General features: G+C 36.9%; 1 protein-coding gene across 3 annotated transcripts in view; it reads right to left on the bottom strand.

The window, feature by feature from the left end:
- The window catches only part of ZMAT4 (zinc finger matrin-type 4), a 374,780-nt gene that overhangs the window by 134,657 nt on the left and 225,048 nt on the right, over positions 1-15,075 (bottom strand). For 2 of the 3 annotated variants that reach the window (XM_050800441.1, XM_050800443.1), the window contains exon 5: positions 9,039-9,266. The exons of the other annotated variant lie outside the window; for it this stretch is intronic. In XM_050800441.1, coding sequence (XP_050656398.1) covers positions 9,039-9,266 — 228 coding nt within the window. The remainder of the gene's footprint in view (positions 1-9,038; positions 9,267-15,075) is intronic. 3 annotated transcript variants of the gene reach the window in all.

Raw genomic sequence — 15,075 nt, 5'->3', positions numbered from 1 at the left:
ATGCATGTCGCAAATAATCCATTCCCAGAAAACTCAGAGTTGGCTGTACTTATTCTATAATTGAGTTCAAAGCAAGTTTTCTACACAAAAAACATTTAAGTCTCACAAACTCAACTGTTTTAAACAAAAGAGTTAAATACTCAGGCTTCTGGGTGGTCAATGATGAATCACCAGAAACTGTGACACCCTCAGTGAGGAGCCGTGGGGTCTAGCCCTGACTTAAAAGGGAACAGTCACTTCATGTCTCTCAGCCTCAGCATCATTCTCTGTAAAAAGAAAGGATATAATTCAATGATATTGACTGTCCTTTCCAGCACGACTCAGCTTATGGTTCTTGAAAACATTATTAAATTTTTTAATGAATTCTTTTGTTCTGTGTCTTCAGATGAGAATTACAATAGAATAGTCTCATTTCCTCTGCAACAATAAAATAACTGTGCATTTTTCCATCCTAAAGTATTTAAAAGAATAAATGATAAAGGTCTGCAAAATGAATATTCTATCTTAACCTAGCCATAATTTTATAATTTACATTGCCACTGTTTCTAAGTAAGAAACTGCCTTCTATCTGTGTTTTATACTAGCAAGAATAATTTAATCTATAAAGAAAACCTATAAAGTACTTTCTGACCATTGAACTTTATAATTCCGTCACTCAATAACTTCCTTTGTTTTCTACATTAGATTACATATACAGGAAGATAAGACTTTTTTCTCATTAATTTAAAACTTGGAAGTAGAGACAGGTATCATCTGTTTTTCTGGAACAAATAACACTAAAGTTGAGTCAGTAATCAAGTTATACATATTCATAACCATCTAGGCCAACTTCATTTATAATTCTTTGTTAATCTACGAAAATAATTTTATTTTTAAAAATATGATTTGCTACTTGAAGCAAAGGCAAGAATAACACCATTTCACAGGGTTCCCAATGATTCGTGTGAAAATTTAAAAAATACAAAAGGAGGAAATGATTTGCACCATTAAAGTGTATACTAATAACAAGTAGAAAGTTATGTGTAAGTCACAGGAATCAAGGTCAATGAACAAAATTCAATTTCATTTTCTATATATCAGCAACACATAAAAATAAAACACATAAAATAAAATTTCAAAAATACAATACAATGTATACTAGGATTAAACACCACAAAATTTAGTTGACTTTCACACAACACAAGTTTGAACTGCAAGGGTCTATTTATACACACATTTTTTTCAATCGATATATGGGAAAAATATTTGGAGATTTGTGACAATATGAGAAAGCAGATGAACCATAAAGCCTAGAAATATAAAAAAATTAATAAAAAGTTAGGTATGTCATGAATGCCTAAAATATATGGAGATACTAGTCTATTTTATCATTCACTATTATAAAATATACAAAAATCTATTATTAAAAGTTGAAAGTTATCAGAATTTTCACACATATACACAGACTGCATGCATGGCGCCATTTGTAGTCAAGAGAAATGTAAAGAAATGTAAAGATGCAGTATTAAATCATAGCTGCATAAAGTTATTGTAGTAAACACTATCTTGCAATAATTTCTTTTTTTTTTCTTTTTTCTTTTTGAGACAGAATCTAGCTCTGTCACCAGGCTGGAGTGCAATGGCACAATCTGGGCTCACTGCAAGCTCTGCCTCCTGGGTTCACACCATTCTCCTGCCTCAGCCTCCCGAGTAGCTGGGACTACAGGCACCCGCCACCACGCTCGGCTAATTTTTTGTATTTTTGGTAGAGATGGGGTTTCACGACGTTAGCCAAGATGGTCTCGATCTCCTGACCTCGTGATCCGTCCGCCTCGGCCTCCCAAAGTGAGCCACCGCACCTGGCCCTGTCCTGCAATAATTTCATAACCATCTCCTGTTGCAATCAGCGCAAGTATTGTGAGGATTCACTTACAATGCCATGTGATGCTAATCATCTCCACGTGAGCAGTTTGTCTCCCAAGTAAATTGTGTATTGCAGTAAAAAGTGATCTCTCGAGGTTCTCATGTATTTTTCATCATGTATTTTTCATCACGGGGAAGTCATGACTACAAGTATGAGTTGAATTGTTTGATATGTACTATGGATGGAGATCTTCAGATTGGTTGCCTGCCACCTCAAGATAAATGAATCCAGCATAAGGTCTGTTGTTTAAAAAAAATGAGCAACAACAACAACAAACAAAAAAACGAGAAAAAGAAACCTATGAAGTTGTTGCTATAGCTACATCAGCAGGCATAAAAACCTTGCACTTTATGAGAAATACTTTTGGCCTCGTATTGAAAATGCAGCTTTTATGTGGGTGCAGTATTGCTATAAGAAAGCATACCTAATATGATTTGAAAAAAAGTGAATTCATTGTACGACAACTTAAAGCAAAAGGAAGGTGAAGGATCTAAAGTTGGAGAAGTTAATGTTGGCAAAGGAAGGTTCGATAATAGGAGTAGCAGCTTCTGCCAACAAAGAAGCATCAGAAGAGCTCCCAGACATCAAGAAAATTAGTGAGGAGTGGCTGGGCGCAGTGGCTCATGCCTGCAATCCCAGCACTTTGGGAGGCTGAGACAGGCAGATCACTTGAGGTCAGGATTGGAGACCAGCCTGACTGACATTGAGAAACCCCATCTCTACTAAAAATACAAAAATTAGCCAGGTGTGGTGGCACGCACCTGTAGTCCCATCTACTCCAGAGGCTGAGGCAGGAGAATTGCTTGAACCCAGGAGGCGGAGGTTGCAGTGAGCCAAGATGGTGCCACTGCACTCCAGCTTGGGCAACAGAGCGAGACTTTTTCTCAAAAAAAAAGAAAGAGAAAGATAAAAAGAAAATCATCCTCCTGAATGGGCTTTTAATGCAGAAAAAATTGCCCTATTCTAGGGAAAAAAATGCCACTAAGGACACTTATTAGTAAGGAAGAGAGGCAAGCACCAGGATTTAAGGCAGGAAGAGATAGGCTAACTCCACTGTTTCGTGCAAATGCAGTCAGGTTTATGATCAGCACTGCCCTTATGTGTAAAGCTGCTACCCACCTTTCCCACCAGCTTTGAAGGGAAAATATAAACACCAGCTGCCAGTCTTCTGGTTGTACAAGAAGTCCTGGACAACAACAACCGTTTTTCTGGATTGGATCCATCAATGCTTTGTCTCTGAAATCAGGAAGTACCTTGCCAGTAAGGAACTGCCTTTTAAGGTGGTTTTATTTATTTATTTATTTTGATATCAGACAATGCCCTTGACTACCCGGAACCCATAAATTCAACACTGAAGGTGTCAAAGTTGTTTACCCCCAACTAAACACAATGTATATAATTCAGCCCCTAGGTCGGGGGGTCAGGAACTTTAAGGCTCATTACACACAATACTCTATGGACAGGACTGTGGACACTATGGAAGAGAACTCTGACAGAGAAAACATTATGAAAACTTGGAATCTAAGGCCTAACATAACAGACACTACACCAGAGGAATTAACAGAAGACAACTTGATGGAAGTGAGTGCATCTGAGCCAGTGCCAGATGATGAGGAAGAAGACATAGAAGAAGCAGTGCCAGAAAACAAGTTGATGCTAGACAATTGTGCAGAAGGGGTCTAATGATTCAAGACTGCTTTTTCACTTCTTTTATGACACATGCCCTAATGTGACACAGATACTGAAATAAAAGCAAGCAACAGAAGGACTGATACTGTAGAGAAACATTTTTAAAGAAATGAAAAAGCAAAAAGTCAGAGAAATGATGATGTATTTCATAAAGTTACACCGAGAGTGCCTGACTCTCTGCCTCTCCTTCCACCTTCTCTGCCTCTTTTGCCTCTGCCACCCCTGAGAAACAGAACCAACACCTCCTCTTCATCCTACTCTACCTACTCAACGTGAAGATGATGAGCTCTTCCACTTAACAAATAGTAAATATATCTTCTCTTCCTGATGATTTTCTTAATAACGTTTTATTTATGTTACTTTATTGTAAAAGTATAGTATAAAATATGTTTAACCCACAAAATATGTTTTAACCAACTATGTTATTGGTAAGGCTTCCAGTCAACAGTAGGCTATTAGTAGTTAAGTTTTTGAGGAGTCAAAAGTTATTTGCAGATTTTCAACCATGTAGGGGGTTGGTGCCCCTGATCCTTGTGTTGTTCAAGAGTCAGTTGTACTTGGCGATACATTTAACAAATGATGTGCAAAACTTTTACACTGAAAACTACAAAAAATTGCCTATACAACTTAAACATAAATGAATAGAGACATAGAGGATGTTCACGGATTGGAAGACTCAATACTTTGAAGAATTTAAATAAATTATTCACAAATTGGTCTATAAACTGAATTCAATCCCATTCAACATTCCAACAAAGCTTCTATGCAAGATTGATTCTAAAATTTATGTAGACATTTAAAGGACTTAGAACAGCCAAATAATCTTGAGAAAGAAGAAGAAAGTTGGAGAACTTGCACTACCTCATTTCGAGACTTCTATAATGCTGAAAAATCATTACAGTGTGGTGCTGCTATAAAGACAAAGAGATACATGGAACAGAACAAATTGTCCAGATATAGACTCACACAATCAATAGATGTTCAATAAAGGTCCTTCAAGGCAATTCAATGAGGAAAAGTAAATATTTTCTGCAACTTTCTGTAACAACTGTGTAAATATATGAAAATAAAATAAATTTTAACCTTTACTTCATACTGTACACAAAAATTAATTTCAGATGCATTATAATCCTACATGTAAAAGTTAAAACTATGAAATTTGTAGAAGAAAACATACAAGAATATCTTGGTACAGGCAAAGTTTTTTTAGGTAAGACACAAAAAGCAATGATTATAAAAAATAAAAAAGTTAAGTTAGCCTCCCAAAATTTAAAAATGCCTGCTCATCGAAAGACTTAAGAAAATTAATAGCCAAGTCACAAACTAAGAGAAAATAATCATAATGTATATATCCAACAAAGAATGTGAATCCATAGTATGTGAAAACCTTCTATTTCATCTCATTAATAAAAGGTAAAAAAACCAAATTTTTAAAAATAGATAAAAGACATAAACACTTCACAAAGAAAGATACACAAATGACCAATAAGCACATTTAAAAAATACTTGACGGCTGGGTGCGGTGGCTCAGGCCTGTAATCCCAGCACTTTGGGAGGCCAAGGTGGGTAAATCGCGAGTTGAAGAGATCAAGACCATCCTGACCAACATGGTGAAACCCCGTCTCTACTAAAAATACAAAAATTAGCTGGGTGTGGTGGCACGCACCTGTAGTCCCAGCTACTTGGGAAGCTGAGGTAGGAGAATCTCTTGAACCCAGGAGGCAGAGGTTGCAGTGAGCTGAGATCGTGCCCCTGCACTCCAGCCTGGCAACAGAGCAAGACTCTGTCTCAAAAAAAAAAAAAAAAAAAGAAAAAAAAAAAGTACTTGACATCATTAGTCAATATGGAAATACGAATTAAAGGCATCATGAAACACTCTCCTATACACACTAGAATGTCTAAAATTTAAAAGACTGACACGAACAGATGTTGGTGAGGCTATGGAATTTTTATATGTTGGCTTTTTGAAGTGCAAAATAACGCAACTATTTTAGATTTTGGCAGTTTCTTATATAGTTAAAAATACATGCATCTTATGACCCAGCAATCCTATGCCTATTTACCAAGAGAAGTAAAACATACGTTGACAAAAAAAAGTCTTGTGCAGTAATGTTCATGAAAGCTTTATCTAAAATAGCACCAAAATAATCCAACGGTCGTCAATGAACAGAGTGGATGACAAATTATGGTAGTTTTGTCTGTAGTATACTACTCAGCAATAAAAACGATACTCCTTTGCTTTATATGCTATAAATGGATAAATTTCATAAACAATGTGAGATCCACAATAAGCCAGACACACAAGAAATATGCATTTTATGATTCCACTTATATGGAGTTTTAGAACCAGCAAGACTAATTTATGATGAAAAAATGAGAAAAATGGTTCTCTAGAATGGAGGGTTGGAGTTGACATGGAAATTTTCCCATGATGGAAAAGTTATGTATCTTAATAGGTCTGTGGGCTACACAGGTGTTTGCACTGTCGAAACTCATAGAACTGTAACACATAATATCTCTGCATTTCACTATCATAAAATATGCATCATTTAAAAAAATTAAAACAAAATTAGAAACAGTTTCTTATAAAAATATTAAATCAGAATCCTTCTAGAAATGAAAATGACTGCCATGTTAAGAATGTAAGATTTCAGGTGATTTTGTTTTAGGGCATTCTCTGTTCATTCATTCAGTCATTCAGCAACTATTGAGTAACTATTATGTGTCTGTCACTATTCTAGGTGTTTTGAACATATAAATGAGCAAACCAGACATAGATGCCTGCTTCTAAGGTGCTAATAATCTATAGAGTGAGTAGAGAGAAAGATAATACAAAAAACATAAATATGTAAACAAGGTAGTGTTTAAAAATGTGAGAAGTGCTATGAGAGAAATAGAAAAAGCCTACCATCCAGTAACATTGCTATATCATACTTCAGCTGCCTGCTACCGTTTTATTAAAGTCATGGGTATGCCTATATTTATGGATTAGCATTTTTGCCTTTATTAATTGATTGATCGTACAATAGAAGCATTCCAGGAATAGATGGGGGTGTGTGTGGCATGTGTGTGTGTGTTTCAAAGTGCTGGGTTATCATAGTTGCTTTATTCTTAAGCTTTTGCAATATTTAATGCTTGAATAAATATCTATCAGGATATCACCTGGAGCATGTGGAAAGGTTGGTTTCAAGGGCATTGTGCTCAATGCTAATCGCATTCCATGGGCTACTGAGTCACAGTCACATTGAGTTATCGAGTCAAAGAGCAGCCTTTTTGTCTTCTGTATGAAAGACAAGCTGCTCAAATGTAACAGAATTCAGACACCCAAGTCATTAAGATGTAGTTGTACATAAAAGATGCAGCACTGATAATTCAAAATAGACAGGAAGAATGTGCTCTAGGAATAATTTTTCTTCAAGTCATAATATCTGGCACCAAACATAAATAAAGCCCTGTTTTTCTCCTTCAGTGCCCTGCCCGGAAGGAGTCGGTGAGACAACTTGTTATCTGCCAGTAACACAGGCACTGCAGGTAGGCCTTCAGCTATGGAGAGACCCTGCCTATTTTCTTTAACAAGACATAGACTGAAAACATGAAATCCTCCATCAAAAAGCAGTAGTACCATTGACTCAAAAGCTTCTGCAATGAGATTCTCCAACACACTGAAATATGAAGCCCCAAGTTGCTTTTCTGTAGCTAGAACACATACACAAAAATAAAGTGTTTTTAATGTTTGCTCTTTTTTTGTTGTTTTTAATCAGGTCTTTTGGAAAAAATCAATCTCTAATCAAGCTCTATATATGTAGCTATGGATCTCCAACCTTAAATCTATGCTGCAGTGTAAGATTCTTCCATGATGACTTCTTAACTGTCTTTAGCTTGTTTCCTGACCTTTGCCTATGCATATGTGATTCTGCTCATATGGAATGCCTTCTCACCTTCTAAAATGCCACCTACTTTTCTAGTTCCCAATCAAGTATACTCCCTTGGTGAGATCTTCTGCAACCAACATATTGAGACGTTACCTGTCCCTCCTCTCAACTCATTGTAGCATGACCTTATATATTACTTGCTTTGTCTAGAAATGTTACAAGTCATTTTCTGTTATAATTATCCCCCTTGCAGGTTCACAGTCAGATTAGGGTAATTAGAATTGTAGGCTCTATATCCAGAACCCCATTTAAACCCAGGTTGCCTTCTCCACATTGATTTGTAAATATTATCTACAGCTTACAGGCATTATGAATGACCTGCCCACAAAAGCTCATCAAACTTATACCAAATCTGAAGTATAGTACCAATAGCACCCCTTGCAGAATTATTTTTATTTTTCTGAGAAAAATGTATTTTCTCAGAAAATTATAGTATATAATTTTGCTGTACTTCTATGCAGCCAACATCAAGCTGATCAAAAGTATGTAGGTGATCAAAAATGCTTAAATGGTTGCTAGTGATAAAATATTCTATTTAGTCCCACAGATTGGTGGATGGCTTCCTAAGGAATCCACAGAATTAATCCTCAGGCTATGTTTTCCAAATTCGGCAGCTTCTGTGAAACCTGACACGAGCTTCAAATGATGCATGGTTTCTAGTTGTCAAGAAAACCCCGTCGGGGGCAGGGGCACGGTGCGGAGGAGTCAGGTGTTGACTACAGACTACATAGTGCCACACAGCACCGTCTTACCGTGATTGTCTGGAGATTTTATTAAACGGGCTTGGGCTTGCTTTAAGTCATTAAATTGAGTCAATTTTGTTGCTTTGTTTTGGCTAAATTTATAAAAGTCCAAAAGTTTAAGATAAGATAATACTATTTGGCCTTTTTTAGCATCTTTTTTTAATTATTATTTTTATTTTTGAGACAGAGTCTCACTCTGTTGCCCAGGCCAGAGGGGCAATGGCTCAATCTTGGCTCACTGCAACTTCTGCCTCCCAGGTTCAAGCGATTCTCCTGCCTCAGCCTCCCAAGTAGCTGGGATAATAGGTGTGTGCCACCACACCCGGCTAATTTTTGTATTTTTAGTAGAGATGGGGTTTCACCATATTGGCCAGGCTGGTCTTGAACTCCTGACCTCAAGCAATCCGCCCGCCTCAGCCTCTGATTTAGCATCTTTTTTTTTTTTTTAACACTACTACTCTATGAAAGCATTCAGTAAAGAAGGCAGTTAAAGATAAAGCAGAAGGAAAATAATCCAGTTCATGATTGTGCCTTTGGTTTGAAAAGCGGTCAATAAAAATATGGAAATAAACACTTTGAAACAAAGGAGATTATAAAAATTGACCTAAAGTAAGTCTTCTGCTCATTTCCTTTCTTGTCCATTTCCTTTGGGTGAGCCTCACTTTTTCCTTAATAACTAAAGCAAAAAGAAGAATCATTCCAATTTGTGAAAGCCCCCTCTTTTCTCTGAAAGCCCAGTTTTGTGGCAGAAGTGAGAAGAGCTGCCCTTACCTCTCAGTTCCCCCATATCCAGGGTTGTCCCCAGTTGTTCTAATAAAGCAACTCTTGCCGCATTCTTTTTGTGTTTCTTGCCATCATAATGTTGCTGGGCCATCAGAGGGTTATTAAACCAGGCTGCACAGAGCCCACAGTATCTGTCTGAATCTCTTCTTTGATAGGGAGATGCGACCACCGGAGCAGTGTCCATCCGTGGGGGCTTAAGTGGGCTCAGGGGTGTTGCTGTGAAAGGAAACAACCAGAGAACCACAGCCACGTTAGTACAACACTGAGTCCACTCTTCCCCGGTACCTGAAGACCAAAAGTCTCCTGTTCACTCTAGAGCTTAAACATCCCCAAGACTTCATTGACAGCAGGAAAATTAGCCCTGCTAGCTTTCTTTTTTGAGTTGGGACACAAAAATTCTTAATGTATTGAGATCAGAGTTTGCATATTGTTATGCCAAAATCTGATAATTCAAGAGACCATCCCTTAGGGGAAAAATAAGATTTTTAAAAATAAGTTATCAGTTATTCCCACTGTGGCTCTCAGGAGCTATGGACAATAGCTCTAAGTATTTGGCTGCCTGGAGTAGCTTTGTAAACATGATTATTGAAGGCCTTTCCCACTCACTTTTAAAATGCATTCTGCTCTAACACGGGCATTTAGAGAAAAAAAAAATGTAGTAAAATACAGGGGACAAGCTCAATGAGCCAGGTAAAACTTGAGCAACAACTTAATTTTTCTAGCATCACTAATAAAGCAATAAGTCTATTGTAATTGCCTTCAATTATTTGTGTGTGTGTGTAACACTAAAAATAAATATTGGATAAAATGCAACTAAATAAATAAATTCTTAGAGGTAAGGGAGTGATCTATCAGTCAAAATAAAGCTAATACTTGAAGTAAACATTGGACAATCATGACTTAAAAGATTCTGAATGAATGAATGGGACGTTTGTGTGATATAAATGTAATTAATCGATAAATAAAGGATTTGGCTAAGTGGTAGAAACTGATCTTTTGGTGATGTGGGTTGTATTAATTGTGGAAGTCATGCTAATTTTATTGTCAGCTGCTTCAGTTTATTGTAATAGGCTATTTTCAACCTGTACCTGCTAACATTGATGCTGAAATAACAATGTTTTTCTAAAAACCAAAAGAAAATTTCTATAGATTAGGTGTACTTATCTAAACATAATAGAGATGTATCACTATTTTGAGATTGCATTGTTCCACCTATTAAATTAACATTTTATTGTGAGTTTAGGATTATTTGTGGTCCAGAAAACAAACAAACAAACAAAAAGAGTCTAACTTGAAGGAGCTTACTAATGGAAAGTAAAAATAACTTTTCTATGCATTACAACATACAAGTTGCTTCCATCCTTAGAAGGACTATGACTTGGGTTTTTATCCCATTTCTCAGATGATAGATTTCAGAAATGCCAGTGGCTTACTGAAGGTGAGATGTCTACTGATGGGAAAAACAGGACTCAAATGAAATCTGGAATTTCCAAAGCCAATGTTCCCTTCAATACCCTCCTAACGATCCTTTTCATACTTCTTAATAAGCAAAGCAAATAAGCATTTGCTTATTAGATCCATCATCTTTCTATTTCATATAAGATTTCATTAAAGTTTGGAAAAAATATTCTGATCCAAATATTTTGGAGAAGAAATCAACATGTAAATTATCACATGGGCCATTAGTCCTAAAACAGTATAGCAGAATCCTGTGTGTGTTCTTGGTCTCTGAGATGTGGGATGCAGCTGGCAAAACCATGAGCATTAGGGTTGTCGTTCCAAGGAAAAGTTGAGGTCTGAGACCTCAATAACAAGTTAAGGAACCAATTAACCAACTCCCCAAGCTTTCAAGTAACTTTTAGGTGGACTTTTATTTTTTTGACTAAATAACTTAATATAGAAACAAATACTTGTTAAATGACATTTTAATTCAAGTAATGCCTGTATCATAACAGTATTTCTAAGAAGCTCTTTTTTCTTTATCCAGAAATTTCATCATATCAAGAAGTTTTAGCTAGTTTAGATTAAACTTAATGGTGTTATTTCTATAGGGACTCACAAACAGTATGCCTCTTAAAAAGCCTCATTGCAGGATTTGGTCATATATCACCATGTAGAAATAAAACTCAAATGTGGGCCATTCCAGCAGCCTCCCAGTATCATTCTGCTATGACTTAGAAATAAAAGCTACAAATATGCAGTTGACCTGGATGCGAAAAGATCTCTATCCACTCTTCTGAAGGTAATTGAATCTCACTTCCAAAGTTTCCTGAATCCTTATCAATTTCTGAGGATTTATAGCTACCTATTGTTTTTGATGGCAATGGAAAACATATCAAATGTTTACAATCTGAATAAATGTTGACTCTTGAAGCATAATTTATTTTTCTTTAAAGTAAGCCCTATAAAACATTTCAGTTGATTTTATCAATTGATACCTTCTACACCATATCCTGGTAGGAGTGAGACACAATAGAATATTCATCAAATAAGATAATCTTATTTTGCACGTAAGAAAGTAATGTGATGTTACATTGGTATTATAGCTTCTCCCTCTGAATAATTCTACTATCTTGTGTATAACCTGAAAGTTTAAAGGAGTTTTTTATTTGTTTGTTTGTTTGTGTCTGTTTTAACTGTCTTCACTCATTTCAACCCAGCTTATATTCCCTTAGTGCCTATAAAAGCAGGAAAAGGCAGTAGCATAAAAACAGCCTTGAATCAAAATCAGAACTCTGGTTGGGTGGGGCTCCACCATCAGTGAGCTGTGTGACCTTTGGCAAACTTCTAATGTCCCTGGTTTCTTCAAGGTAAAAATTTAGGCTCACCATCCTTTTTAAAATTAACATACTTTGCAGCTAACCCATACGGTGTGGACGGAACAAATTGTGGAAACTCTCTCCCTTGTACAGCTTTGATTCAATGCCAAATATAGAAATTATGTGGGAGGAGAGTAGTTTCCATGTTTTAATGGTAAATCTGTGTGTGTACATGAACCATAACACTTACATTCTTTGGCAGAGTGTATTTTTCCAATAAAACGAACAAAGAGTGGGGAAAGATTATCTTTTGGTTTAAAAACATGCTTTAAAAATACTTTAGTTGACATGTAGTTAATTTTTATTTTGATTTCGTAGTTTGTTTTTATTCTAATTGCAAAAAAAAAAATTAACTATTTACTTTACCTACCCTTTATATAGATTCGACCAAAAGTCGATTAATCAAAATCAGTAATTTCAACATTAGACTCACCAGGCTTTAAAAATTTCTGTGTCCAGACTGTGTCCCAGATCAATTGTATCAAAACCTCTGGGGGTGGGAAGGAAGCATCAGGATGTTTTTAAAACCTCCCTCCTCCCACAGCCTGATTCGTGTTTCCAAAGCACGGCCAATGTTGAGAACAAATGATCTAAATATTGCCACATTTTCTTTGAAAATAACTATGAAATGAAGCTTTCTTAGATCTTCACATAAAAGCAGCATAAAACGTCCAACAGCAATGGAGCTAGTTTTGCTGAAGGCAATAGCCAAAATATCACATCATCCATGAGCGAGAAAGAAATAATTACTCGCCTTTTTAAAACCCCAATTAATTTTCCCATTTCACCATAACATAAAAGAGTCTCTAAAATAGCAGCTAACATTATAAATTAATATTGGTAAAGTTAGATGGAAATTCTGATTCCTTTCCCCATAAAGAAACTCAAGAGAACATTAAGCTGTTATCCCACCAGCCTTTGCTCAAGGCCATGACCAAAATGGTACACTGACCTGTACCAGGCTCTCCACATGGCTGTGCACCTCTCTTACAAGATGCTCCTGAATCCCATATGCTTTGTGGGGCCTCAATAACCTAAGCGAGAAGTAGATCTACCTCCTCTAAGCTTATAAAGCATTTACTCACTGCACAATTCATTTGGCATTTCTTAAATACCACCTTGTAACCTTGGCTGTGTGAAAGTGCGTCTGTGTGTATGTGTAAGGGAAATTGGAACGGAAGCTCCCATTAGACACTTTTGTGTTGGCACTTTTCTAGTACATGTTCACACTCCCTGTTTCAATTCATAAAAATGCAAAAACCCCTGAAACTCAAGTTTTTCAGATTCATTTATTATCAAAACCTGACCTGAAGTCACATGAGATGATTCATAGTCTTTACCTTTGGTATAAACATACACACATATTGCAATAGAATGATTAATATCTTTGGTCATGGGCTGCTGTCCTATCTCCATGTAAACACAGTGAGTGGTATCTGTGCCTTATTATACATCCCAAATCTTACCATTTCTGATTTGCAAAATACAATCAGCCCCGAATATTTTGAACAAAAGATCATGGATCTATGGTGGATTCAGAGTGGGTAAAATCAGTGCAAGATCCTCTACGGCTTAAGCTAATTGGAGCAAGTCAGTTTTCAACACTTGATTTCTAAGAATCACTTCATGATGGGATGAATTTCAACATCACTCTTAGTACCTTGCACAAGGTTTGTCAAGGAGTATGTTATCAGCAGCTATCTGTCACCTGCTGGATATGTCGTCTTGAGTAATAATCTAAAATAATATGCATATTCATCTTATATTTATTTCTTCCAGGCATAATAACCATAGTTGATTTAAGGATAAAAATATTTCCACAGCTCCTGTGTGTGTCTCTATATTAGTCTGTTCTCACCCTCCTAATAAAGACATACCTGAGACTGGGTAATTTATAAAGGAAAGAGGTTTCATTAACTCACAGTTCCACAGGGCTGGGGAGGCTTCAGGAAACTTATAATCATGGCAGAAGGGGAAAAAAACACATCCTTCTTTACATGGCAACAGGAAGGAGAAATGTCGAGCAAAGGAGGGGAAAGCGCCTTATAAAGCCATCAGATCTTGTGAGAACTCACTCACTATTGCTAGAACAGCAGCGTGGGGCAACTACCCTCATGATTCAATTACCTCCCACTGGGTCCTCCCTCCCACAACAAGTGGGGATTATGGGAACTACAATTCAAGATGAGATTTGGGTGGGGACACAGCCAAACCATATCAGTCTGCATCAGAAAATTTCCTCATTCTGTAATTGTCTACACTGTCTAATTGTCTAACATATTCAACAACCTGACTCTTCACGGCACCAGCACTTTGCATGCAACAGACACATAGTGTAAATTCCATGGCTTTTGATGAATAAATGAAAGAATGAATAAAATGTTCTTTACACTATGAGTGAGTAAAGAAATATGGTAACCAAGAGTTTTCTTGTTTCTTCTAGATTGTGTCATTTAGAGCGTAGGTAGCTAGGTCCCATGCCAGTCAATATAAATATAAGCCAGTACAGGACAAGGTCCTGGTGGCTAAATTGTGGAAGGGTAACATGTCAAAGTGTACGTACATACTACAGTCTCTCTCCTTCTTTTGAATTCAAACTAAATATATTAAAATATATTAAAAGTCATTAAAAGCCCCAAACTTCTATTTTCTGGGGTGGCCTATTTCTGTAAGTTGCAGAGAGTGCACATCCTTCGGGAAAATTTGCTTTCAAACAGAAAACCATTTACTCAGACTTGTTTATCACAGCATCCAAACCCTAATTCCAGCTTTTGGTATGGCCCCAACCATCCTGGCTTTCCTGGGACTGAGAGGGTTTCCCAGGACCTGTGGTTTTTGGGGCTCAAATGAGGAAAGTCCTAGGCAAACTGAAATTGGTCACCCCAGCTTCTGAGGACAGACTGGATTTAACATCATCCTGTGAAAATAGTAAAGACTTTGGGAACAACTGTTCCAGATATGAGAGCAGGTGTTTCAACCAAGAAGACAAGATCCACAGATAGATCTCAAAGTTCTGTCAGACCGCCAGGTGGATATCATTAGCTGGGGAGGAGGGTGACACCACCAGCAGTGAGACAGATTCTCACCTGCCTGTCTGCCTTCTAGGCCCTTTCAGTTTGTCAAGGAGCCACAGGGTTCTCTGCCATTCAAGCTGGCAACCTACACTCCTCTCTCTCTCTCTCTCAACATGTCTAACACACACATAC

This window comes from Macaca thibetana, chromosome 8 (genome assembly GCF_024542745.1).
Source record: "Macaca thibetana thibetana isolate TM-01 chromosome 8, ASM2454274v1, whole genome shotgun sequence".
NCBI classification, from domain to species: Eukaryota; Metazoa; Chordata; class Mammalia; order Primates; family Cercopithecidae; genus Macaca; species Macaca thibetana.
Note: the sequence above shows the minus strand (reverse complement) of the source record. Positions and strands in the feature narration are given on the sequence as shown.